Source organism: Mobula hypostoma, chromosome 10 (assembly GCF_963921235.1).
Source record: "Mobula hypostoma chromosome 10, sMobHyp1.1, whole genome shotgun sequence".
In the NCBI taxonomy this organism is placed as follows: domain Eukaryota; kingdom Metazoa; phylum Chordata; class Chondrichthyes; order Myliobatiformes; family Myliobatidae; genus Mobula; species Mobula hypostoma.
Window position 1 is genome coordinate 134,836,308 of NC_086106.1, and position 27,336 is coordinate 134,863,643.

General features: G+C 47.1%; 1 protein-coding gene across 4 annotated transcripts; it reads right to left on the bottom strand.

The window, feature by feature from the left end:
• Positions 1–257: 257 nt before the first annotated feature.
• Positions 258–26,822, bottom strand: fhl1a (four and a half LIM domains 1a). Of its 4 annotated transcripts, XM_063061191.1 has the most exons (7): positions 24,450–24,697; positions 23,910–23,989; positions 20,190–20,374; positions 12,926–13,100; positions 12,135–12,304; positions 11,240–11,426; positions 258–1,144 (listed from the first exon to the last, which is right to left on the bottom strand). In XM_063061191.1, the coding sequence occupies exons 3-7, from the start codon at positions 20,343–20,345 to the stop codon at positions 993–995; spliced, it is 840 nt and encodes a 279-aa protein (XP_062917261.1). In that variant the 5' UTR covers positions 20,346–20,374; positions 23,910–23,989; positions 24,450–24,697; the 3' UTR covers positions 258–992. The 4 variants fall into 4 exon arrangements, with proteins under 4 accessions (XP_062917261.1, XP_062917259.1, XP_062917262.1 ...); XM_063061189.1 differs by lacking the exons at positions 23,910–23,989; positions 24,450–24,697 and adding an exon at positions 26,667–26,822; XM_063061192.1 differs by lacking the exon at positions 23,910–23,989 and having other exon boundaries at positions 24,450–24,698.
• Between the last annotated feature and the right edge of the window lie 514 nt (positions 26,823–27,336).

Here is a 27,336-nt window from a genome sequence, read left to right on the forward strand (position 1 = left end):
TGACTATAACTCTGCTCCTCACTCTGGCAATCATGTTCAGCTGTCTTTCCAAGGGACATCCATCAACCACTTAGGTAATGTTGTGGACCACAATGACTTATCATGGTAAGAGCTTTCACAGTGCTGTCGTGGCAGTTGTTAAAGCAACTGGTTCCCAGCCACAGACTGGGGAACAGGTTTTAGGTGCTTTTTGGAAGAAACTGCCCACTAATGTGTGTTGTGAAAATAACTGCAATTGCAAACACCAAGTGGCCACATACAGATCTGAGACTTTATTAAAAGGTAATATTTTATGCTCCAAGTAATCTAGTACATTGGACTGTGATCTTGCATGCCAACAGGTCACACACAGTATATATAATTAACATGCACTTTTACATGACAGGTGTTATTTCAAAGGCACTCAACTGTAATGTCAGTAGTTAGTTTAAAAATTACCAAGTGACTGAATAAGTGAATAAAGGCAAAAGCTGAATATTGGTGTGTTTAAGTATTCAAATCTCAAATTTCTGTGCTATAATTGGTGTGTGGTGATATTACAGCGCAGCTATCACACAAGCCGAATATTTTCTGCTAACATACATTATACCAATTCAGTTTGCATCTTGATGCACCACACTTCACTCAAGCCAAGACGTTGGAGAAACTTAAGATAATGTGTGCAGTTAAACACTACAGTAACATGTTGAGTAAATGGTATTTCACTGTTTATAATTCCAGCATTTAATGTCATTAGGTCATCTAGAAAGATGTATGATTAAATATTGCAAGCATTTAGAACTTTCCATGACATTCTGTCAAATTTCTGATTGCTGTTTCTACCTGTGGATAATACTTAGCACTACAGAAAACACAAAGTGCATCTAATATTGGAAATCATTCCCGGTAGATGCTATTTTGTCACCATTGATGCATCTGGTTAGCTAACTTTTGCTTATAACTGGACTAATATAGACGGCATTCGTTGATGTTTCTGCATGCCATCTCCACCCTTACAGGTTTTTGCCGCACTCAGTACAGTAGACCTCCCTGTTATGAGTGACAAACCGCTGGTTGACCAGGCTGCTGTAACACCTCTTACACTTGAAGCACTCCTTGTGCCACTGGTGACCTTCAGAGGTTATGATCTCAGCTCCGCCAAACCCTGACAAAAGATACACATTTAGTGTTAGAGCACTAACCCAGGTGTTGGGGCAGTATAGACCGAGTGGACCGAAGGGCCTTTCACCCTGTGACTATCCAGCACTCAATCCATCACTGTGGGCAGCACAGGAAGTTGTCTTAAAGCCACAGCGAGATTATAGATTAGGAGAACAGCGGTAGAGTGTTGGCAGATGGGTTCCTGGCATTGTGAGGTGATTGAACATAGAACGTTGGCAGAGGGAAGGGAAGTGGAGTGATAGGGGCAGTTGGTATACAAGAATGCTATTGGGGTGGGTTTTAACTAGATTGAAGGGTGGTGGGAACAGAAGTGAGGAGGCAGAGTATGGGGCGGTTGGGCACAAGTAAAGACATCTTGTAGGGAATTGTGGGGATGATTTATAGTGAACTGAAACACTTGAGTGTATAGACATTAAGAAAGAGGATGTACTGCAGCTGTTGAAAGGTATTAAGTTAGATAAGTTGCCAGAACAGGATGAAATATACCCCAGGCTACTGTGGGAACATAACATAAATAGGAGCAGGAGTAGATCATCTGGTCACCAAGCCTGTTCTGCCATTTAATAAGAGCATCCTCATCTCCACCTACCTGCCTTTTCCACATAATACAAAAATAACTATACAAAAATCTATCCAACCTTGTCTTAAATATATTTACTGAGGTAGCCTCCACTGCTTCAATGGACAGATTCCACAGATTCACCACTCTCTGGGAAAAGCAGTTCCTCCTCATCTCCATCCTAAATCTACTCCCCCGAATCTTGAGGCTACATCCCCTAGTTCTAGACTCACCTACCAGTGGAAACAACTTCCCTGCGTGTACCTTATCTATCCCTTTCATAATTTTATATGTCTTTATAAGATATCTTCTCATTCTTCTGAATTCCAGCGAGTACAGTCCGACACGACTCAATCTCTTCTCATAGTCTAACCCCCTCATCTCTGGATTCAACCTAGTGAACCACCTCCAAAGCCAGTACAGTATATCCTTTCTCAAGTTCCCTGTACAGTTGCAGTATAATCTTCCTACTCTTAAATTCAATCTCTCTAGCAATGAAGTCCAACATTGCACTTGCTTTCTTGATCGCCTGCTGCACTGTAAACCAACCCTTTGTTATTCATGCACAAGCACTTCCAAGTTGCTCTGCACAGCAGCGTGCTGCAATTTTTTACCATTTAAATAATAATCTTCTCTTCCATTTTTCCTTCTAAAGTGGATGACCTCGCATTTACCAACATTGTACTCCATCTGCCAGACCCAATATCATAATTGGGTCTACAATATCATAATTCCAAGTCTTAGTACACTGTTGGTTGGTTGTTCGTCCATCGTTGACGTTGATGAGGACCTCGACACCATTATGATGATGTCAAGACTAGCGCGTGATTTGGATTTAAGTGAGGGAGAGTCAGCCTCACTCTCTCTTCCCAATTCCCATCTGAATCCAGTGGCAAGACAGAGTCTAGACGGCTGGAGATGGGACTAGGCGCAGTGGATGACCAGGACGCCTTCTGTGTCTTGTCCTGCTCTACACATTCCACGACGCTTGCAGAGACCGCCTTCTTGACCGTTGGACCTTCCATATGTCTCGTCCGCTCAATCTGCCGGAGTCTGTCTTCACATGCTGGGATAGACAACTCCCTATCACACCAAGGGTTTGAGACCCGTCGGCTACCCTCACCTGGTTCAGCTGGCTTGTCGAAGCCGTTGCCTGGGGTGGGGCCGCTGTCGCATGCAAACAGCTACACTGTACAAATTGTGCAATAAGAAATAAAGAATAAATAATGAAAATAAATCTACCTATAGCCTTCGCCTCTCCTCTCCTAAGCTTCAGTAAGCCAAAGCCTCAACTCCCCACTCCAACAGTGGTCCACTCTCACAATGGCCGCTCCACTTAAACATAACTCCTTTTCAAAGGACCTTACCAAGTGCCTAATTATGCACAATGTAATGTCTCCTCAGGAACTGTGGAACACAAAAAGTATGGACTACCCTGTTCATTTCTTTTAAATTCTCTCTCCCTCTACTCAGTCCAGTGTCTTGTCTGGACTGTGGTATGCAAAATGCTCATCAATCTTGTCTCTGGGAATCTTCTCCAAAAATATGCCCACCACTGAAGTAAAAGACTGTCTATCATTCCCAACTCCTGTGAGGTAATGCTGCACCTGACCGCGATCTATCTCATTATTGTCTGCCTGCACTTCACTTTCTCTGTAGCTGTAACATTTTATTCTGCATTCTGTTGTAATTGATTAATTTACGATTGTACCTCAGTACATGTAAACTGATTTCAAAGCTGTTGAAGACAAGGAATTGTGAGCAGTTTTGGGCCCCTTATCTAAGAAAGGAGATGCTGACATTGGAGAGGGTTCAAATGAGGTTCTCAAAAATGATTCCAGGATTGAAAGGTTTGTCATATGAAAAGCATTTGCTGACCCTAGGCCTCTACTCATTGGAATTCAGAAAAATGAGGGGTGACCTCATTGAAACCTATTGAAAGTTGAAGGTCTTGACAGAGTGGATGGCAAGAGAATGTTTCCTGCGGTGGAGGAGTCTATGATCAGAGGATACAGCCTCAGAATAGAGGAGTGTCTTTTTAGTACAGAGATTCGGAGGAAGTTCTTTAGCCAGAGAGTGGTGAATCTATGGAGTTTGTTGCCACGGACAGCTGTGGAGGCCAAGTCATTAGGGATATTTAAGGTAGAGGTTGATAAATTCTTGATTAGTCAGGGCATGAAATGATACGGGGAGAAGGCAGGAGATTGGGGCTGAGAGGGAAATGGATCATCCAGAACGGACTCAAAGAGTCAAATGGCCTAATTCTGTTCCCATACACTGGTCCTGAGGAAGGGTCTCAGCCCAAAATGGTGACTGTTTACACTTTTCCATAGATGCTGCCTGGCCCGCCGAGTTCCTCGACTATTTTGTGTGTGTGGCTTGGATTTCCAGCATCTGCAGATTTTCTCATGTTTCTGGTCCTGTATCATATGGAGTGAGATATTGAGGAGAGGAAATTTCACGGACAGGACCAGGAATGGGGCTGGTCATGGTGTCAGGGACCAGAAACCATGGCACGGACTCTGTGATTCTCCAAGATGATGAAAGGAAGGAGGAGGTTATAGTGGACGCGTTGGTAATCATTTACCAGAACTCTCTAGACTCTGGGCAGCCCCCAGCAGATTGGAAGACTGCAAATGTCACGCCACTTTTTAAAAAAGGATGTAGGCAAAAGGCGGGCAACTATAGGCCAGTTAGCTTAACATCTGTAATCGGGAAAATGCTTGAAGCTGTCATTAAGGAAGAAATAGCAAAACATTTAGAAAGGAGTGGTTCCGTTAGACAGACACAGCATGGATTCAGAAAGGGCCAGATGGCCTACTCCTGCTCATTTTTTTTATGTTCTTATGTCTTATAGTCTTATCTTAAGCTCCTTAATCAATTCAGAAAGGGCAGGTCCTGTTTGACAAACTTACTGGAGTTTTTTGAGGACATAATGAGTGCAGTGGATAGAGGGGAACAGGTGGATGTCGTATACTTGGATTTCCAGAAGGTGTTCAAAAAGGTGCCGCACAAGAGACTTATAAATAAGATACGGATGCATGGAGTCGGAGGAAGTGTATTGGTATGGATAGTGGATTGGTTAACCAATAGAAGGCAGAGTGTTGGTATAAATGAGTGTTTGTCTGGTTGTTAGTCAGTGGTAAACAGCTGCGGGCCCAGCACCGACCCCTGCAGCAGGGTGTTGCAGGGGTCAGTGCTGGGCCCGCAGCTGTTTACCATTTACATTGATGATTTGGAAGAGGGGACTGGGTGTAGCTTGGCAAAATTTGCTGATGACACTAGACTGAGTGGAAAAGCAAATTGTACAGAGGATGTAGAGAGTCTGCAGAGGGATATAGATAGGTTAAATGAGTGGCCAAGGTCTGGCAAATGGAATACAACGCTGGTAAATGCGAGATCATCCACTTTGGAAGGAATAATAGAAGAGCAGATTATTATTCAAATGGTGAAGGATTGCAGCATGCTGTTGTGCAGAAGGACTTGGGAGTGCCTGTTCATGAATCGCAAAAATGTTGGCTTGCAGGTACAACAGGTTATTAAGGCGGCAAACCGAATGTTGGTCTCCATTGCTAGAGGGATTGAATTCAAGAGCAGGGAGGTCATGCTGCAACTATACAGGGTACTGGTGAGGCCACACCTGGAGTAGAACATAGAACAGTACAGCACATTACAGGCCCTTTGGCCCACAATGTTGTGCCGACCCTCAAACCCTGCCTCCCATATAACCCCCCACCTTAAATTCCTCCATATACCTGTCTACTAGTCTCTTAAACTTCACTAGTGTATCTGCCTCCACCACTGACTCAGGCAGTGCATTCCATGCACCAACCACTCTCTGAGTAAAAAAAACTTCCTCTAATATCCCCCTTGAACTTCCCACCCCTTACCTTAAAGCCATGTCCTCTTGTATTGAGCAGTGGTGCCCTGGGGAAGAGGCACTGGCTATCCACTCTATCTATTCCTCTTAATGTCTTGTACACCTCTATCATGTCTCCTCTCATCCTCCTTCTCTCCAAAGAGTAAAGCCCTAGCTCCCTTAATCTCTGATCATAATCCATACTCTCTAAACCAGGTAGCATCCTGGTAAATCTCCTCTGTATCCTTTCCAATGCTTCCACATCTTTCCTGTAGTGAAGCAACCAGAACTGGACACAGTACTCCAAGTGTGGCCTAACCAGTTTTATAGAGCTGCATCATTACATTGCGACTCTTAAACTCTGTCCCTTGACTTATGAAAGCTAACACCCCATAAGCTTTCTTAACTACCCTATCTACCTGTGAGACAACTTTCAGGGATCTATGGACATGTACCCCCAGATCTCTCTGCTCCTCCACACTACCAAGTATCCTGCCATTTACTTTGTACTCTGCCTTGGAGTTTGTCCTTCCAAAGTGTACCACCTCACACCTTTCCGGGTTGAACTCCATCTGCCACTTCTCAGCCCACTTCCACATCCTATCAATGTCTCTCTGCAATCTTCAACAATCCTCTACACTATCTACAACACCACCAACCTTTGTGTCGTCTGCAAACTTGCCAACCCACCCTTCTACCCCCACATCCAGGTCGTTAATAAAAACCACAAAAAGTAGGGGTCCCAGAACAGATCCTTGTGGGACACCACTTGTCACAACCCTCCAATCTGAATGTACTCCCTCCACCATGACCCTCTGCCTTCTGCAGGCAAGCCAATTCTGAATCCACCTGGCCAAACTTCCCTGGATCCCATGCCTTCTGACTTTCTGAATAAGCCTACCATGTGGAACCTTGTCAAATGCCTTACTAAAATCCATGTAGATCACATCCACTGCACTACCCTCATCTATATGCCTGGTCACCTCCTCAAAGAACTCTATCAGGCTTGTTAGACACGATCTGCCCTTCACAAAGCCATGCTGACTGTCTCTGATCAGACCATGATTCTCTAAATGCCCAGAGATCCTATCTCTAAGAATCTTTTCCAACAGCTTTCCCACCACAGACATAAGGCTCACCTGTCTATAATTACCTGGACTATCCCTATTACCTTTTTTGAACAATGGGACAACATTCGCCTCCCTCCAATCCTCCGGTACCATTCCCGTGGACAACAAGGACATAAAGATCCTAGCCAGAGGCTCAGCAATCTCTTCCCTTGCCTCGTGGAGCAGCCTGGGGAATATTCCGTCAGGCCCTGGGGACTTACCCATCCTAATGTATTTTAACAACTCCAACACCTCCTCTCCCTTAATATCAACATGCTCCAGAACATCAGCCTCACTCATATTGTCCTCACTGTCATCAAGTTCCCTCTCATTGGGGAATACCGAAGTATTCATTGAGGACCTCGCTCACTTCCACAGCCTCCAGGCACATCTTCCCACCTTTATCTCTAATCAGTCCTACCTTCACTCCTGTCATCCTTTTGTTCTTCACATAACTGAAGAATGCCTTGGGGTTTTCCTTTACCCTGCTTGCCAAGGCCTTTTCATGCCCCCTTCTTGCTCTTCTCAGCCCCTTCTTAAGCTCCTTTCTTGCTTCCCTATATTCCTCAATAGACCCATCTGATCCTTGCTTCCTAAACCTTATGTATGCTGCCTTCTTCCACCTGACTAGATTTTCCACCTCACTTGTCACCCATGGTTCCTTCACCCTACCATTCTTTATCTTCCTCACTGGGACAAATTTATCCCTAACATCCTGCAAGATCTCTAAACATTGACCACATGTCCATCGTACATTTCCCTGCAAAAACATCCCAATTCACACCCACAAGTTCTAGCCTTATAGCCTCATAATTTACCCTTCCTCAATTAAAAATTTTCCTGTCCTCTGATTCTATGCTTTTCCATGATAATTCTAAAGGCCAGGAAGCATTGGTCACTGTCCCCCAGATGCTCACCCACTGAGAGATCTGTGACCTGACCCGGTTCGTTACCTAGTACTAGGTCTAGTATGGCATTCTCCCTAGTCGGCCCGTCCACATACTGTGACAGGAATCTGTCCTGGACACACTTAAACTCTGCCCCATCTAAACTCTTGGAACTAATCAGGTGCCAATCAATATTAGGGAAGTAAAAGTCACCCATGATAACAACCCTGTTATTTTTGCACCTTTCCAAAATCTGCCTCCCAATCTGCTCCTCTGTATCTCTGCTGCTACCAGGGGGCCTGTAGAATACCCCCAGTAGAGTAACTGCTCCCTTCCTGTTCCTGACTTCCAGCCATATTGACTCAAAAGAGGATCCTGCTACATTACCCACCCTTTCTGTAGCTGTAATAGTATCCCTGACCAGTAATGCTACCCCTCCTCCCCTTACCACCCCCCCCCATCCCTTTTAAAGCAGTGAAATCCAGGAATATTGAGAATCCATTCCTGCCCTGGTGCCAGCCAAGTCTCTGTAATGGCCACTACATTATAATTCCATGTATGTATCCAAGCTCCCAGTTCATCACCTTTGTTCCTGATGCTTCTTGCATTGAGGTACACACACATTAGCCCTTCTACCTTACTGTCTTTACACCGTTTATTCTGCTTCTCTTTCCTCAAAGCCTCTCTAACGTCGGTGGTGGGGAAACTGCTGGAGTCAGTTATCAAGGATGTGATAACAGCACATTTGGAAAGCGGTGAAATGATCGGACAAAGTCAGCATGGATTTGTGAAAGGAAAATCATGTCTGACGAATCTCATAGAATTTTTTGAGGATGTAACTAGTAGAGTGGATAGGGGAGAACCAGTGGATGTGGTATATTTGGATTTTCAAAAGGCTTTTGACAAGGTCCCACACAGGAGATTAGTGTGCAAACTTAAAGCACACGGTATTGGGGGTAAGGTATTGGTGTGGGTGGAGAATTGGTTAGCAGACAGGAAGCAAAGAGTGGGAATAAACGGGACCTTTTCAGAATGGCAGGCGGTGACTAGTGGGGTACCGCAAGGCTCAGTGCTGGGACCCCAGTTGTTTACAATATATATTAATGACTTGGATGAGGGAATTAAATGCAGCATCTCCAAATTTGCGGATGACACGAAGCTGGGTGGCAGTGTTAGCAGTGAGGAGGATGCAGGGTGACTTGGATAGGTTGGGTGAGTGGGCAAATTCATGGCAGATGCAATTTAATGTGGATAAATGTGAAGTTATCCACTTTGGTGGCAAAAATAGGAAAACAGATTATTATCTGAATGGTGGCCGATTAGGAAAAGGGGAGGTGCAACGAGACCTGGGTGTCATTATACACCAGTCATTGAAAGTGGGCATGCAGGTACAGCAGGCGGTGAAAAAGGCGAATGGTATGCTGGCATTTATAGCGAGAGGATTCGAGTACAGGAGCAGGGAGGTACTACTGCAGTTGTACAAGGCCTTGGTGAGACCACACCTGGAGTATTGTGTGCAGTTTTGGTCCCCTAATCTGAGGAAAGACATCTTTGCCATAGAGGGAGTACAAAGAAGGTTCACCAGATTGATTCCTGGGATGGCAGGACTTTCATATGAAGAAAGACTGGATGAACTGGGCTTGTACTCGTTGGAATTTAGAAGATTGATGGGGGATCTGATTGAAACGTATAAGATCCTAAAGGGATTGGACAGGCTAGATGCAGGAAGATTGTTCCCGATGTTGGGGAAGTCCAGAACGAGGGGTCACAGTTTGAGGATAGAGGGGAAGCCTTTTAGGACCGAGATTAGGAAAAACTTCTTCACACAGAGAGTGGTGAATCTGTGGAATTCTCTGCCACAGGAAACAGTTGAGGCCAATGCATTGGCTATATTTAAGAGGGAGTTAGATATGGCCCTTGTGGCTACGGGGGTCAGGGGGTATGGAGGGAGGCTGGGGTGGGGTTCTGAGTTGGATGATCAGCCATGATCATAATAAATGGCGGTGCAGGCTCGAAGGGCCGAATGGCCTACTCTTGCACCTATTTTCTATGTTTCTATGTTTCTCTGTATGTTAGATCTGGCTTTACTCCGTGCACTTCTTTCACTGCTCTATCGCTCTGGGTCTCATCCCCCTTGCAAATTAGCTTTAACCCTCCCGAACCATGCTAGCAAACCTACCTGCAAAGATATTGCTCCCCCTCGAGTTCAGGTGCAACCCATCCAATCTGTACAGGTCCCACCTTCCCCAGAAGAGATCCCAACGATCCAAAAATCTAAAACCCTGCTCCCTGCACCAACTCCTCAGCCACACATTCAATTGCCATCTCCTCCAATTCTTACTATCACTGTCACGTAGCACTGGCAGCAATCCTGAGAACGCCACCCTTGAGGTCCTGCTCTTCAGCCTTCTGCCTAGTTCCCAAAACTCGCACTTCAGGACCTCATCCCTCTTCCTGCCTATGTCGTTGGTCCCAACATGCATCATGACTTCTGGTTGCTTTCCCTCTTGTACCAGGATGTCGTGCACCCAGTCAGAGACATCCCGGACCCTGGCACCTGGGAGGCAACAAACCATGCGGGTGTCCTTCTCACATCCACAAAATCTCCTATCTGCTCCCCTGACTATAGAGTCTCCAATGATGTCAGCTCTCCTGTTCTCCATCCCTCCCTTCTGCACCACCGGCTCAGACTCAGTGCCGGAGGCCCTGCCACCGTGGCTCACACCTGGTCGGTCGTCCCTGCCAACAGTATCCAGGACGGTAAACTTATTATTCAGGGGAATGGCTGCAGGTGTGCTCTGCACTACCTGTCTAGTCACCTTCACTTTCCCCCATCTGACTGTCACCCAACGACCTGCTTTTGATAGCCTAGGTGTGACTACCTCCCTGAAGCTCTCATCTATGATTGCCTCATTCTCCCTTATGAGTCGAAGGTCATCCAGGTGCTGCTCCAGATTCCTTACACGGTCTTCCAGATCGCCCAGCCGTAAGCACTTCTGGCAGATGTGAAAATATGGGAGAGGGGCGTTCCCCCAAGACTGCCACATCTCACATGTGATCTCACATCACACATCTCACTGCGTGCAGTTCTGGTCGCCATACTTGAGGAAGGATATTCTGGCTTTGGAGGCAGTGCAGAGGAGATTCACCAGGTTGAGTCCAGATATGAAGGGGAGATTGAGTCGCCTGGGACTATACTCTCCAGAGTTCAGAAGAATGAGAGGGGATCTTATAGAAACATACAAAATTTTGAAAGGGATAGATAAGAGAAGTAGGAAAGTTGTTTCCATTGGTAGGTGAGACGAGAACTAGGGGACATTGCCTCAAGATTCAGGGGAGAAGATTTAGGACGAAGATGAGGAGAAACTGTTTTTCCCAAAGAGTGGTGAATCTGTGGAATTCTCTGCCCAGGGAAGCAGTTGAGGCTTCCTCACTAAATATATTTAAGAAACAGTTAGATACGTTTTTACATAATAAGGGAATTAAGGGTTACGGGGAAAAGGCAGGTAGATGGAGCTGAGTTTACGGACAGATCAGCCATGATCTTATTGAATGGTGGGGCAGGCTCGATGGGCCGGATGGCCTACTCCTGCTCCTATTTCTTATGTTGTTATGAAAACTGTCGGGCCGAGCTGGAGTCACGAAGCGGACGGGCCGGACCTACCAGTGACCGGTTTGTGGCAGGTGCCACATTTCTTGGCGATGAATTGGCTGTAACAGTCGACGCAGTACAGGAAGTTCTCGTGGGCAGTGAACTGGGTTCCACTCAGCTGTTTCCGACACGTCTTGCAGACGAAGCACTCGGTGTGCCATGGCTCGTCACGGTAGCTCACCCCTCCACTGGTGATGGGCTGAAAGGACCGGGGGAGAGGCAGAGTCAGGCAGAGGGGAAGGGGAACCGACCCTCACTGTCCCATTCCCCCCAAAACCTTTAACCTCAAACCTCCCCATCCACCTCAACCACACCCTTACCCCCTCCATCAACTCTCCCCCAACCATCGCTTTTCTCCCACCCTCCTCATCCTCCCTCCCCCCCCTCCCTTCTCTAGCATTGAATCCTATTAAATGTTGAAAGGCCTGGAGTGGATATGGAGACGTTTCCTAAAGCGGGGGAGCCTAGGACCAGAGGGCATAACCTCAGAAAAGAGGAGCATCCATTTAGAACAGAGAGTAAGAGGAATTTCTTTAGCGGGAAGATGATAACTCTGTGGAAACCTTTGTTAATTGAGTATATTTAAAACACAGGTTGATAAGATGTTAATTAATCAGGGCGTCAAAGTTTACAGAGTGGAGGCAGAAGAATAAATCAGCCATGATCGAATGTCCTACTGCTCCTATATCTTGTGGGTTTAGGGATTTACCATCAGCCGAGGCAACTGGCCGGCACTGGGGAACGCGCAGTGTGGACTGGTTACCGGAGTCACCCATCACTTCAGGGATCACGGACGGGTCCAGCGGTCAGACCAAAGGACACTCTTCTGGTCCTGGGGGTCACTAGCCGATCTTCTCCCCACCAGCTCCCCCGCCCCGCCGGCCGGCGCCTCCACCCTCACCCTCACCTTCCTGCAGTGGGTGCAGTGTTTGGAGAACTTCTTCTCGTTGCAGGAGACGCAGAAAATCTGGTCGCCCCTCGGCACGAAGCTGCCGGTACCGATCTCCTTCAGGCACCGCTGACAAGTGAAGCAGCGTTCGTGCCAATGGGAGCCGCCGTACTCAAAGCTCTTCGTCCCTGTAGGAAGATCACCAGATCAGTCCGGTTCCGCAGGGGCTCGGGGAGGGGACGTTCTGCCCTTTCCCGTCTCCTCATCTCGGTAAAAATCCGCAAACACGGCGGCCGACCTCAGAGCCCAGCTCACCGACTCTAACCCGACTGCGGGACGTGGATGCTGCGAATCGGAACCCACGGGGAAGCCCGCCCGGTCACAAGGAGAGCCTGGGAACGCCACCCGAGGTGAGGTGACCGGTCGGGACGGAGCTGTCTGGGTGAGGGGTAGCGGCTCTGACGCCGTTCCTGGGAGGGAGCAAGGTGGGACTCGATGGGTGAATGGCTGCACCGTGGATCTGCCCTGGCCTACGGGCGAAAAGGGCAACACCTCCGAGGCTTTGAAACCGTAGAGGGGGACCGGAGCCCGGTGCAGACGGGCGATGGGTGGTTATGGGTCCCGATATCGACGGGCGGAGACCTGACAGAATCCGTAATCATTTCCGCAGTTCAGGGACAGCAGGTGAACCGCAACCCATCAGGGGCGGGGGAGGGGGATACAGCCTACTGGTTAATTGGTAACCAGCGAGTTAACTAGGAGTTAACCGATTGTTAGCTGGAGTCGCCGGCGGAGGGATGCGCACTCACCTGGTTTGATGGCCCGCTTGCAGCTCTGGCAGGTGGACGCGTCGGTCCGGGGCAGACACTTGGCGCAGGTGATCCTCCCGTTCTTGATGCTGAACGAATCGTTGACTAGGGAACGGCTGCAGTGGTAACAGCGGAAGCAGTCTTCGTGCCAGTATTTGTTCTCATGATGAAGTTCCTGCAGAGCGGGGCAGAGACAACGGTGAAGCGGTGGCGCTTCCGCCTATCCGCGTCTCCGGGTTCGGGCACTGACCCCCGGGCCGGGTAGTGGTCCAACGTAAGAATGGGAAACTGTGGCCCTTCGAGACACTCTGTAAACGCCTTACTCACGATCCCATCCTCAGTAAATTCGGAAATCAGACAGTCGTTCCCCTCAGCCACACCCTGGTCGGGACCTAAGCAGTCCTCGGTCTGACCATCTGCCTCCACTCAGCCTCCGGTTCCAGCGTTTCCACTGTTGACGAAGGCCCACAGGAGGCGAGGCGCTGAACTCCAACCGCATCATTTAAATATCTGTCACTGAGAGCCCCCATCGCCCAGGACAAACCCTCTTCTCATTGCTACCATCAAGGAGACCCACACTCAATGCTCCAGAAACGGCTTCTTCCCCTCCAGCCATCTACGCTACGTCACTATATTTTGTTCTCTTTTCCACTGCTTACTTACTTTGATATGTATATACATATATATAATGAAATTTATAATGTTATTACTATGCACTGTAATGTACTGCTGCCACAAACAACAAATTTCACGGCCTATGCCTGTGATGTTAAACTTAATTCTGATTTTGGTGAATGTCCTTGTCCCGCTGGAGGGTTTCGGCCCGAAACGTCGACTGTACTCTTTTCCATAGATGCTGCCTGACCTGCTGAGTTCCTCCAGCATTTTGTGTCTGTTTTCTACAAACCAGGTGTTTTTGGCGCTGCAGTCCTGTGTCTCTCCAGCAGGGGGAGACAGAGGCCGAGGGTGGGCACCGTGAGTTTTATAACACAACTTCGATCTGCTGTTGTGAGTGTGATCCCTCTGTGGCGTGATCAGATAAACCAGTCAGCAAGATTTTCCCAGTCTCTATTAAAACACACAAATCTTCGATAATCTGACCTTCTTGGAGATTCGCAGCTCCGGGGGACACTGTGCCAATTTACAAACATTCCTGACGAAGGGTCTCGGCCCGAAATGTCGACTGTGCTTCTTCCTGTGGACGCTGTCCAGCCTGCTGTGTCCACCAGCATTTTGTGTGTGTTGCTACAAACACAAAAGTTCTGGAGATTCTGGAAACCCAGAGCAACAAACACAAAATGCTGCAGGAACTCTGCATGTCAGGCAACATCTATAAAGGGGTATAAACAGTCCACGTTTGGAATGCTTCATCAGGACTGGAAAGGAAAGGGGCACAAACCAGAATAATAAGATGGGAGAGGGGAGGATGTACAAGCTAGAAGGTGAGAGGTGAAAGTTAATGAGTTGCTCCAGCATTTTGTGTGTGATACCAGTTTGATTCCATTTACTGGATCGTCATCAAGGCCACCTGTACAAAAATTCAGATCCACCCATACATCACAGCCACCCATACAAAAATTCAGATCCACACACACAAAACATCACAGCCACCCACACAAAAATTCAGATCCACACACACAAAACATCACAGCCACCCACACAAAATCCCTGCTGCACCTGATGACCCTGTGATCTCCATCTCAGAGGCCGATGTTAGGCTGACTTTAAAGAGAATGAACCCTCGCAAGGTGGAAGGTCCTGATGGAGTACCTAGTAAGGCTCTGAAAACCTGTGCCAGCCAACTACCGGGAGTATTCAAGAACATTCTCAACCTCTCACTACTACAGGCAGAAGTTCCCACTTGCTTCAAAAAGGCAACAATTATACCAGTGCCTAAGAATAATAATGTGGGCTGCCTTAATGACTATCGCCCAGTAGCACTCACATCAAGTGATGAAATGCTTTGAGGTTGGTCATGACTCGACCGAACTCCTGCCTCAGTAAGGACCTGGACCCACTGCAAGTTGCCTATCACCACAATAGCTCAACAGCAGACACAATCTCAATGGCTCTCCATACAGCTTTAGACCACCTGGACAACACAAACACCTACGTCAAGATGTTCATCGACTACAGCTCAGCATTTAATATCATTCCCACAATCCTGATTGAAAAGTTACAGAACCTGGGCCTCTATACCTCCCTCTGCAATTGGATCCACGACTTCCTAACTGGAAGACCACAATCTGTGCAGATTGGTGACAACATCTCCTCCTCGCTGACAATCAACACTGGTGCACCTCAGGTGTGTGCTTAGCCCGCTGCTCTACTCTCTGTATACACATGACCGTGTGGCTAAAACCATCTATAATTTTGCTGATAATACAGCCATTGTTGGTAGAATCTCAGCTGGTGACGAGAGGGTACACAGGAGTGAGATATGCCAACTAGTGGAATGGTGCCGCAGCAACAACCTGGCACTCAACGTCAGTAAGACGAAAGAGCTGATTGTGGACTTCAGGAAAGGTAAGATGAAGGAACACAAACCAATTCTCATAGAGGCATCAGAAATAGAGAGAGTGAGCAGTTTCAAGTTCCTGGCTGTCAAGTGTTATGTACCCCTAGGGTTCATATTTTCTGTGCACTGTCACTTTGAAACGTCGGGAGAATGAGACTGACTTTTGGACTGTTTGAGCTGTTACAGAGAGAGAGAGAGAGGGACAAAGCCTGCCTTGAGATGGTGCTTATACAAACTCTAAAGCATACTTACACTTATACAAGGATGCTGCCTGTTTGTGAGTTCTTACAGCGAGAGAGAAACGAGTGGCTCGTGAGTCGCCGTGGTGACCGAGGATGGCGTTATTTGAAGGACAGCTGGTGTTCGGTATGTTTTGATAAATACAAGGCCAGCTGGTTGTTAGACAGACACATGGCTTCGGACACTGATGAGCTTTGTGTGCCCACAGAAGAGTGGGTTTCAGAGGATCGATCGGGAGAATCGATCAGTGGCTCTCACAGTGTGGAAAAGGGGTGACCGATGGGAAGTTATCAGTGTGTCCAACTCTTGCCTGGGTTGATAGCTTCACTACAGAAGACAGTCTCCTTTTTGTGGTCACATTCGGTGACTTTTAAGGATTTCGGAGGACAACAAAGGATCGACGGTATCGGCTTACTCGGACAACCGCAACATCTCTCTCTCCACCATTACTCAACTCAATAACACCAACTGAACTGACTCCATTTACCCATCATCGTAAGACTGTATCCATTTACCCCCTAAGCTTGAAGAAGCTTGGCTTTTATATATTTCCACACTTATATATGCATGAATTTTGCTAACCTGTTTGATTCACCTGGTTATATATTACTATATTGCGTAGTTACTAATAAAATAGAATTAGTTAACAGCAAGACCAGACTCCAGCTGTGTTCCATTTCTGCTGGCTCTTTAAACCTGTTACGGGGTATGTAACACAAGATCTCTGAGGATCTAACCTGATCCCAACAGATTGATGTTGTTATAAAGGCAAGACAGTGACTATACTTCATTAGGAGTTTGAAGAGATTTGGCATGTCAACAAATACACTCAAAAACTTCTATAGATGTACCGTGGAGAGCATTCTGACAGGCTGCATCACTGTCTGTATGGAGGGGCTACTGCACAAGACCGAAAGAAGCTGCAGAAGGTTGTAAATCTAGTCGGCTCCATCTTGGGTACTAGCCTACAAAGTACCCAGGACATCTTCAAGGAGCGGTGACTCAGAAAGACAGCGTCCATTATTAAGGACCTCCAGCACCCAGGGCATGCCCTTTTCTCACTGTCACCATCAGGTAGGGGGTACAGAAGCCTGAAGGCACACACTCAGCGATTCAGGAACAGCTTCTTTCCTCTGCCATCCAATTCCTAAATGGACATTGAACACTACCTCAATTTTTTAATATGTTATTTCTGTTCTTTGCACAATTTTTAATCTATTCATTATACATATACTGCAATTGATTTATTATTATTTTATTTTTCTCTTCTTCTATATTATGTATTGCATTGAACTGCTGCTGCTAAGTTAACAAATTTCACAACACATGGCGGTGATAATAAACCTGATTCTGAAATATCAGAGCCATCCATTCAATCCCTCTAGCAATGAAGGCCAACATTCCATGTGCTTTTTTGATAGCCCGCTGTACCTGCAAACCAACCTTTTCTTATTCATGCACAAGCACTCCCAAGTCCCACTGCACAGCAGCGTGCTGCAATTTTTTACCATTTAAATAATAATCTGCTCTTCCGGTTTTCCTTCAAAAGTGGATGACCTCGCATTTACCAACATTGCACTCCATCTGCCAAGACCCCTGCCCACTCACTTAACCTATCTATATCTCTCTGCAGACTCTCCGTATCTTCTGCACAATTTGCTTTTTCACTCAGTTTAGTATCATCAGCGAACTTCTATACACTACACTCGGTCCCCTCTTCCAGATCGTTAATGTATATCGTGGACAGTTGTGGGCTCAGCACTGACCCCAGCGGCACACTGCTCACCACTGATTGCCAACCAGAGTAACAGTCATGTATCCCAACTCTCTGCTTGCTATTAACCAATCCTATAGCCATGCTAATACATGCCCCACCTCTATGTACCCATATCTAATGGATAAGTCTTTTATGTAGCACCTTACCAAACACCTTCTGGAAATCTAAGTAAATAATGTCCATCTGTTCCCCTCTATCCGCTGTGTTTGTGATATGCTCAAAGAACTCCAGTAAGTTTGTCAAACAGGACCTACATTTGTTGAATCCATGCTGCGTCTGTCTGATGGATCCATTTCCTTCCAGATGCCTTGCTATTTCTTCTTTCATGATAGATTCAAGCATTTTCCCAACTACAGATGTTAAACTAACCAGCCTGTAGTTACCTACTTTTTGCCTACATCCTTTTTGGAACAGTGGTGTGACATTCACCATCCTCCAATCTGCTGGGACCTGCCCAAAAGTCCAGAGAATTTTGGTAAATTATCACTAAAGCCTCGGCTGTAACCTCCACCATTTCTATCACCTCCCATTGCATCCATAACATCTCCCTTTAGCATGTTAGATGTGTCCTCCACCGTGAAGACCGACACAAAATAGTCATTCAAAGCCTCCGCCATTTCCTCATTACCCAATATCAATTCCCCCTTCTCATCCTCCAAGGGACCTACATTCACTTTAGCCACCCTTTTCTGCTTTATATATTTTGTGCCAGTTTATTTTCATAATCTAGCTTCCCTTTCTTTATTGCTCACTTCGTGGTTCTTTGCTGCTTTTTAAAGTTTTCCCCAATCTTCCAGTTTCCCACTACTCTTGGTGACTTTATACACACAAGCTTTTAGTTTGATGCCTTCCTTTATTTCCTTAGTTACCCAAGGCTGGCTCTCCCCACCCCTACTGTCCTGCCTTTTAACTGGAATATACTTTTGTTGAGCACCATGGAAAAATCTCATTGAAAGCATTCTATTGTCCCTCAATCACCCCACCATGTGTTCCCAGTCTACACCAGCCAAATTCCTCATCCCATTGAAGCCTCTATTGTTTAGGGAGAATACACCAGTTTTCCTTTGAACTACTGCATCCTCCATTTGTATGGTAAACTCAATCACACTGTGATCACTCTTTCCAAGAGGATCCCTAACTACAAGATCACTAATTTTACCTGTCTCACTGCACAGGATCAGATCTAAGACAGCACGTTCCCTTGTAGGTTCAGTAACATGCTGTTCAAGAAAGCCATCAAGGATGCATTCTATGAAGTCCACCTCAAGACTGCCTTGACCGACCTGATTCACCCAGTCTATGTGCAAGTTAAAGTCCTCCATGATAACTGCTGTTCTATTCTTAGATGCCTCAGATATTCCTGTTTATTGCCTGTGCCACTGTAACGTTATTATTCGGTGGCCAATAGACATCTCCCACCAGTGACTTTTTTCCCTTTACTATTCCTAATCTCTATGCAGATGGATTGAAAATTCTGCTCCTTAAATCTTATATCGTCTTTCTCAATCACTCTAATCTCGTAATCTTTGACTTGTAAATCTTATACATCTCTTTTTAAGGCAACTTAATTTTTTTTGTACTTTCCTACTTCTAATATTTGTATATCTGCATTTGTAATGCTACTTTGACACTAATTTTCTTTGGGATCAATAAAGTATCTATCTATCTATCTAAAACATCCAAGCCACCCACACAAAACATCAGAGCCACCCGCACAAAACCATCAGAGCCACCCGCACAAAATCATTAGGACCCCCTGATAGAAGTATATAAATGTATATATTATTAGACAGGGTAGGTAAATAGAATTCTTTTCCATGGGGAAACAGCTTAGGCTTAAGGTGTGAGGAATGGGATTTAAAGGGGATATGAATGCTTTACAGGGTGGTTGATACATGGGTTTCCTTGCCAGAGGAGGTTGTGGAGTCAGATACAGTCACTGTAGGTGTGTGGAGTCAGATACAGTCACTGTAGGCTTCTTGCATTTCCTGTAACTTGAAAATCTACTCACCAGTGCTTCCCCGCTCACCTGTAAGCACTGCATACCCAATTCCTATTCCCAGCCTATGGATACCTGAGAAATAAGCTGCAGTGAATGGGTTGCATGCGTCCAGAAGCGAGCAGGGTAGATGGTGGATGGAGGATGGCAACGCCAGGAGGGGCAGGCTGAATGAAGCAGAAACTGTCCCACAACAAATTGTTACGATTGGGATTGGGAAGGTGATACCTGGGAGACAGATTCAGGACTCTTCTATGGGAATTTCCCAGGGGAAGAGAAATCCTGAGGAAGGAAAGGATGGTCAGTGATTGGGATAATTGAAGGTTCAAGTTCAAGCTCAAATCTAATTGGCATTCAACCAAACAATGACTATCACCAAATGAAACAGCGGTCCTTTGTAGCCAAGGTGCAAAGCACAGTACCGGTAGCACACAGCACAAACACAGTAGTTATGATCGTGCAATGCAGATGGTCAGCTGACAGGGAGGGTCAGTTTATTCACCTCGTAAATGACCTTGCCTGCCTGCACTGCTCTGCACTTTCTCTGTAACCATAACACTTTATGCTGCATTCTGTTACTGTTTGACACAGTAATGGTCTGATCTGTACGAACAGTGTGCAAGACAAGCTTTTCACTGTATCTCGGTACATGGGACAATAATAAACCAATGGGCGGGGGTTGGGGGGGTCAGGTGATGCCATTCGTCCTACCCCGCCCGAGTCCGCCCACCTTGGAGCCGCAGCCAATAGGCTTCCTGCATTCGGCACAGGTGTTGGCGATGAATTTCTCATAACAGCTGACACAGCAGAGGAGCTTGTCCTTCTCAATGAACTTCTGTCCCTGCAGGGACTTCTTGCAGTGGTGACAGTTGTTTTGCTCACTCATGGTCCGCTCCTGGTACCGGAAGTATGGCCCTGTGCACACAAGACAAACAGGATAACTCCGTTTATTGCCATTCGCACGTATACCACTGAACAAAACAACCTTCCTCTGGACCAATACAACTCCCGCACAGCACCGAGTCATATCACCACAAACAATAACGTAAGTTCAAGAAGACTGACATTTAGGAGTGAGCAGGGGACCAGGAGAGTGAGATCACCCTGTCCTGCTGCCACCCAGATAGGCTTGTGCACACACAACATGCCTGGACATACGTACGCACACCAGGGCACATAGAGATGTGTGACAACATACGTGCATAGGCACATGGGCACATACAGTACATGTTGACATAAGCAGAGGTAAACACAAATCGATACACAAGCACACGTATGCAAGTTGTACATGTATGTATGTTTACTTATTCACCCCAACATGCACACACACACGAATACCAGAGTCCCTAATATTCATTTCACGCACCGACAGAGAGACAGATATACACACATAGAAAGACAGATACACACAGACACACCTACACACAATCACAGACACACATACAGAAACACACACAGAGGCTGACAGACACACACGGATGCACATACACACACACATACACATGCACACAGACACACAGACATACACACACACATGCACACATATACACAGACATGCACACTGACAGGCAGACACACACACCATACACACACACACAGAGAAACAGATGTACATAGAAACAGATACACACACACGCAGAGACAGATACATGTACACACAGACACACACACTGACACACAGGGAGACACACATACATTCAGACAGACACACATACAAACAGACAGACAGCCACAGACACCCATACACACACGCAAATAGACACACAGAAACACATACACAGACAGATAGACACACACAAAGACTCACAGAGACTGACAGATGCACACAGACACACACAGACACAGAGACACACATACACACAGAGAAGCACATACAGACACACAGAAACACAAACACACAGACACACACACACTCACAGGCACACACAAAGACACACAGACTAACAGATGCACACAGACACACACACACACACAAACACATACACACATGCACACAATATATTGACAGATACAGAGACAGGCACACACACACATAGACACACACTCATACAAACACACACACACAGGCAGATGCACACACAAACACAGACAGTGGTACACAGACACACATAAAGACACATATACACAGACACATGCATACACAAACACACAGGCACACACACACAGCCACAGACACACACAAAGACTGACAGATGCGCGCGCGCGCACACACACACACACACACACACACATAGACACCACTCAAATACACACACACACTCACACAGGCACACACACACACTCAGACAGAGACACACGCACAGAAAGACGGACACATGCATGCATACACAAACACAGACACACAGACACACATAAACACAGACACACACAGACACACATACACAGACACACACACAGAAACACATACAGACACACACACAGAAACACATACAGACACATGTACACAGACACAGATGCACAGAGAAACACAGACAAACACACATAAACACATACACACACAGAGACAGACATACACAGAAAAAATAGACACACACATAGAAATACATATCCCCCCACACACACAGGCACTGACACACACACAAAGACACACAGAGACCGACAGATGCACACAGACACATATGCACATGCGCACACACACACAGACTCATACACTCACACAGGCACACAGACATACATACACGCATACTCAGACACACAGAGACAGACACGCACAAACACACAGGTGCACATAGACACATAGACAGACACACAGACAAACACGCAGCCACAGGCACACACAAAGACACACAGAGACTGACAGATGCACACAGAAACACAGAAAAACGCATTGACAGACACAGAAACACACACACAGACACACACTCACACAGGCGCACACACACAGACAGACACATACACTAAGAAACACAGACACAGGCGCACATAGACACACAGACAGACACACACAGGCACAGGCACACAAACACACATATACACACACACACTCAGACAGGCAAACACACATACACAGGTACACACACACTCAGACACACACACTGACACAGACACAGAAACACATACAAACACACACAGACACAGACATACATACACACACACAATGGACAAACGGAGAAAGACACACAAACACACAGACATGTAGACAGGTAGAGACGCACACACTCAGACACACACACATACACAAAAACATGTCCACACACACACACACAGACAGACAGACACAAACACACAGATGCAGACAGGCACACATGCATACAGACACACACATACAGACAGGTGCACAGCCAGACAGACACACAGATACGCACACACACACACACAGACAGGCACACACACACAGATACACACAGAGACGCACTCACACACAGACAGATACACCGAGACACACACACAGAGACATGCTCACGCACTCAGAAACAAGCACATATACAGACATGCACACAGACACAAATATACATTTAGACAAAAGATACGGGCACACATGCCCCTGCAACGCTGAAATGCAACACCTATACAGATCTAACAGATACTGTTTAAATCCTGGAGTCCCTAGACACACACACACAGCCCCTGCACCCCTGAAGTGCGAGCACAAATACAGATCTAAATGCACATTGTGAACATATTGCCAGGAAACTACATGACTGATTTAAGACAAATTAATCCCTGTCAGCTGCACAAAGAGGGTCCTTGAGGGGTTCAATCTGTGGGTTAAGGATTACTGGTAAACAGTTTTGGATGCAGCATCAATATTTCTGGAGGTAAAGTCTGGAAGCAGAATGTTACTTGCACGCAGCGGGTGAGGGAATGGGTCAGGGAAGCAAGGGTTAACCTGAACTCACTCATCTCTCGCAATGTTAGGATGAGATAAATTTGGTGCTAAAAGCTGCTATTACTTCATGTGGAAAACATTAATTCAATTCTCAAGTGACTCACATACTTCTGAAAACCAGAATGTGATTAGAGCAAAAACAATGCCTGATTCCTGCCGCTAACATTATCAGCTTCCCGATAGCTAGCACCCGCAGTGTGAGCACCCACAAACACACCGAACACCCACAGTGTGAGCACCCACAAACACACTGAACACCCACAGTGTGAGTACCCACAAACACACCGAACACCCGCAGTGTGATCACCCACGAACACACCGAACACCCACAGTGTGAGTACCCACAAACACACCGAACACCCGCAGTGTGAGCACCCACACACCGAGCACCCACGACTGAACACCCAGCGACTGAGTCCCGCGGAGCGACGCCCTTACTCCAGACCGTAGTTTGGATCTACACTACCGTTGTTTCTGTAGTTGAGCTGTTCCTTGTTATTTCACTCTTCTTGCTTTATGAAACTTATTCTGTTTATTGCCAGCAGCGGCCAGGTCATGCATAAATTAATTGATTACTAACAGATTCCCGTAAGAAAAAGAAATGAATGCAAAGCGCCTAACCTTCGCTGCAGTTCTGCAGACGTGGAGTTCCTTCTCCTGTGTTTGTTTTTACGCGAATCGGCAGGAGATTAAATGTTCTCCTGGTTTATGAGTTTGAAATGACATAAAACAGACGTAATATTTGGTGATCGTAGATACGGCTGCCAGTAGAAATACCACCCAGAGTTTAACAACGGGGATTTAACAACTCACAGATTGCTTTAACTCTGCGTCTCCCTCTCTGTTGCCATCATATCCCCAGCTCCCGCATCGAGCTTGTACTCTCCCCACCCCTCCCCTCCCCTCCCCTCCCGCATCTAAACAAGGATTCGCCCCTACCCACCATCCTCGGCCATCCCCGTCCCTCTCACCAGAATTATCCCCCTTCCTCAAGCAGATGGCCACCCTCCCCACCCAGGACGTGACCCCTTCTCATTGCTAACACCGAGGAGAAGCTACAGGAGCTTGAAGACCCACATTCAACGTTTCAGGAACGCCGGCAGATTTATAAACCTCTGTGAACACCACCTTGTTAGTAATCTTTTCTTGTATAGTACTTACTTATTTTATAATGTATAGTAATTTTAGTCAGTGACGTTAAACCTAATTCTCTTCTGAATCTGGTTCAATGCAGCAATTCCATAAGCCCATAAGACTTAGGAGGAGAAGTAGGCCATTCGGCCCATCGAGTCTGTTCCGCTTTTCCATAATAGCTAATTTATTATCCTTTTCAGCCCCATTCTTCTGTCTTCTCCCAATAATCTTTTGCACCTGACTAATCAAGAATCTATCAACCTCCACTTTAAATATACCCGGTGATTTGACCTCCACAGGCGCCTGTGGCGATGAATCCCAGAAGTTCATCACCGTCTGGCTGAAGAAATTCCTCCTTATATATAGATAGATAGATAGACTTTATTTATCCCGAGGGAAATTGGGTAATTATCTCTGTGCTAAGTGGTTGTTCCTCTATTCTGTTGCTGCGCCCTCTGGACTGCCTACTGCAGGGAACATCCTCTCCACATCCACTCTATCTAGGCCTTTCAATGTTCAATGAGATCACCCCCCCCCCCCCCACCCATTCTTCTAAACTCCAGCGAGTACAGGTCCAGAACCATCAAACACTCTTTAAACCTGAACCCATCATTCCCTACAATCATTCTCACGAATCGCCTCCGGACCCCCTCCAACGCCAGCACGTCTTTTCTTAAATAAGGAGCCCAAGATCTCTCACAATACTCCAAATGCAGTCTGACCAGGGCCTTACAAAGTCTCGGCATTACATCCTTGCTTTTATATTCTAGTCCTCTCGAAACGAATGCTAACGTTGCAGAGAAGCGGCACCCGCGGGAAAGAGAGAGAGGCAACCCTTTCGGTTTGAGCCCTTGTACCAGGACAGGGAAGGGAGAGGGGAGATGGCCAGTATATACAGAGGGGGGAGAATGAACAGCAGGGACGGTGGACTGAGATGGGGCGGTTGGGGGAGGGGGACAGAAGGGGCTGCAGATGCTGGCCATGAGGGTCGGAGTGGTGGGGAGGCTAGTTGGGAGAGAGAGGCAGGTGGAAGCAGACAAGGGTAAGAGAAGGAGGGGAGATGGACGGAGCCGGGTAGGTAAGATGTGGAGACAAGGGAAGTGATAACGGTACCAGGTCGGGAAGGGGATCAGGGGGCGAAGCGCGTGTGAGGGGCAAGAGACACAAGTTTGATGCTGGAGGGGGTGATGGGAAAGGGCACAAAAAGTGGGGAGAATCAGAGGGGTGACGGGTGGATACGGAAACGGGGAGAACTGACAAACTGTTTTCTCTGTCGATCATATAAGACGCTGGAGGAACTCAGCAGGTCAGGCAGCGTTTATAGAAATGAATAAACAGTCGACGTTTCGGGCCGAGACCCTTCTTCAGGACTTAAGGAAAGTGAAACTTTCTCCGCTCGGTTTCCGCTGTGCACCTTCTGGCGTTGGCGGGCATGCGGTGTTCAATGGCCCGGTTCAAAGTACACAATGGCCACCATGTACAATCCTGAGATCATTGTCTTGCGGGCGTTCACAGTAAATACAAAGAAACACAATAGTGTTGATAAAAGCTTCATAAATAAAGATCGACAAAGAACCAATGTCCAAAAGAAAATAAACTGCAAATACTATAAAAATAATAAATAAATAAGCGGACAAACAGACAGACACATCAATAAATAATTCACGGGCACAGAGAATAAATAATTCTCTACATGAATTGCAGAGGACACATTTTATACATGGTGCACAGAGTCCCGTTGCCTCGGAAGTTTGCTGTGAACATAACGCTGGGTTCCACAGCGGACCCGGGGAGAGAGCTCGGTCACAAACTGGTCTAATCCCAGCGACCATTGAACTGACAACGTCCCAGGATGGGTCACACACACACGCATACTGGGGGAACGGGTCCACTGAGTTTTAAGGAACTTTCACACAACCTATCACATCTCTTTTACCCCTTCTCTCTCCCCTTTCACCCACCCCTCTTCCCTCCGCGCTCCGCGTCTGCCCGGGGTCGCAGGCTGCAAGCATCACGCAGGGTGGGAGTCAGTGTGTGTGACTGACTCCACCGAAGACTGAGCACGGACAGTTAACGCCGGATAAAGGTGTGGTGGACGGGCCAGGAAGTGTACAAACCCCAAGCATTGCCTGACACGAAAACAAGGCGAAAACCCTAGGGTGCGAACAGAGATGCGCCCTGCGGACACCCTGGGGTGCGAACAGAACTCGCCATGTGGATCAGCGAGCGCCGCGGCTGCGCTACCTGAATGCCTTTGGAAAGCCATGGTCTCGGTGATGGCGGAGTCTCTCTCCACCCCTGTCCCAGGCAGAGACCCTATTAATACCGGGAGCCTTCTGACAAAACCTTTAATCCTCCCCAATAGTAAGTTGCCCATTTTAGGTATTCGGATCGAGGGAGCCGGCGATTGGTCGGGGCCGCATTCCTGCCGTTCGCACTCACTGTCCGACCATCAGAGCGAACTACCGCCCGTGACCCTGCCACGGACATGGCTCCTGGGCTAGGAGCCTCGAAGGACGGAAGGGAATGATCATAACCCGCGGGGCGGCTACCGCCCGGAGAGAGCGGGCACCGACATTAACTTTCTGTAAAGTGCTGGGGGGGGGGTGGGGGCCTCGTTACCAAGGCAACGAAGGACGGGCTGCAGTTTGGGGTCGAGTCACGGGGGATGGGGGGATTGGCACCGACCCCCGCCCGCGTTTTCTCTCGGAATCAGACATTAACACCGGCCGCCGGAGATGTATCCCCACCCGCTCCCCTCCATTGGTTCCGGATACCCTGCCACTCCAGCCGCCAAACTCAGTCTAACCACCTCCCACTAACAACCCCCGCCATCCCACCTTTCACCCACATCACCATCCACCCCACTTACCCCACTCACTCATTCACCCCCGTTTGGGAATTTTGCGGAGCT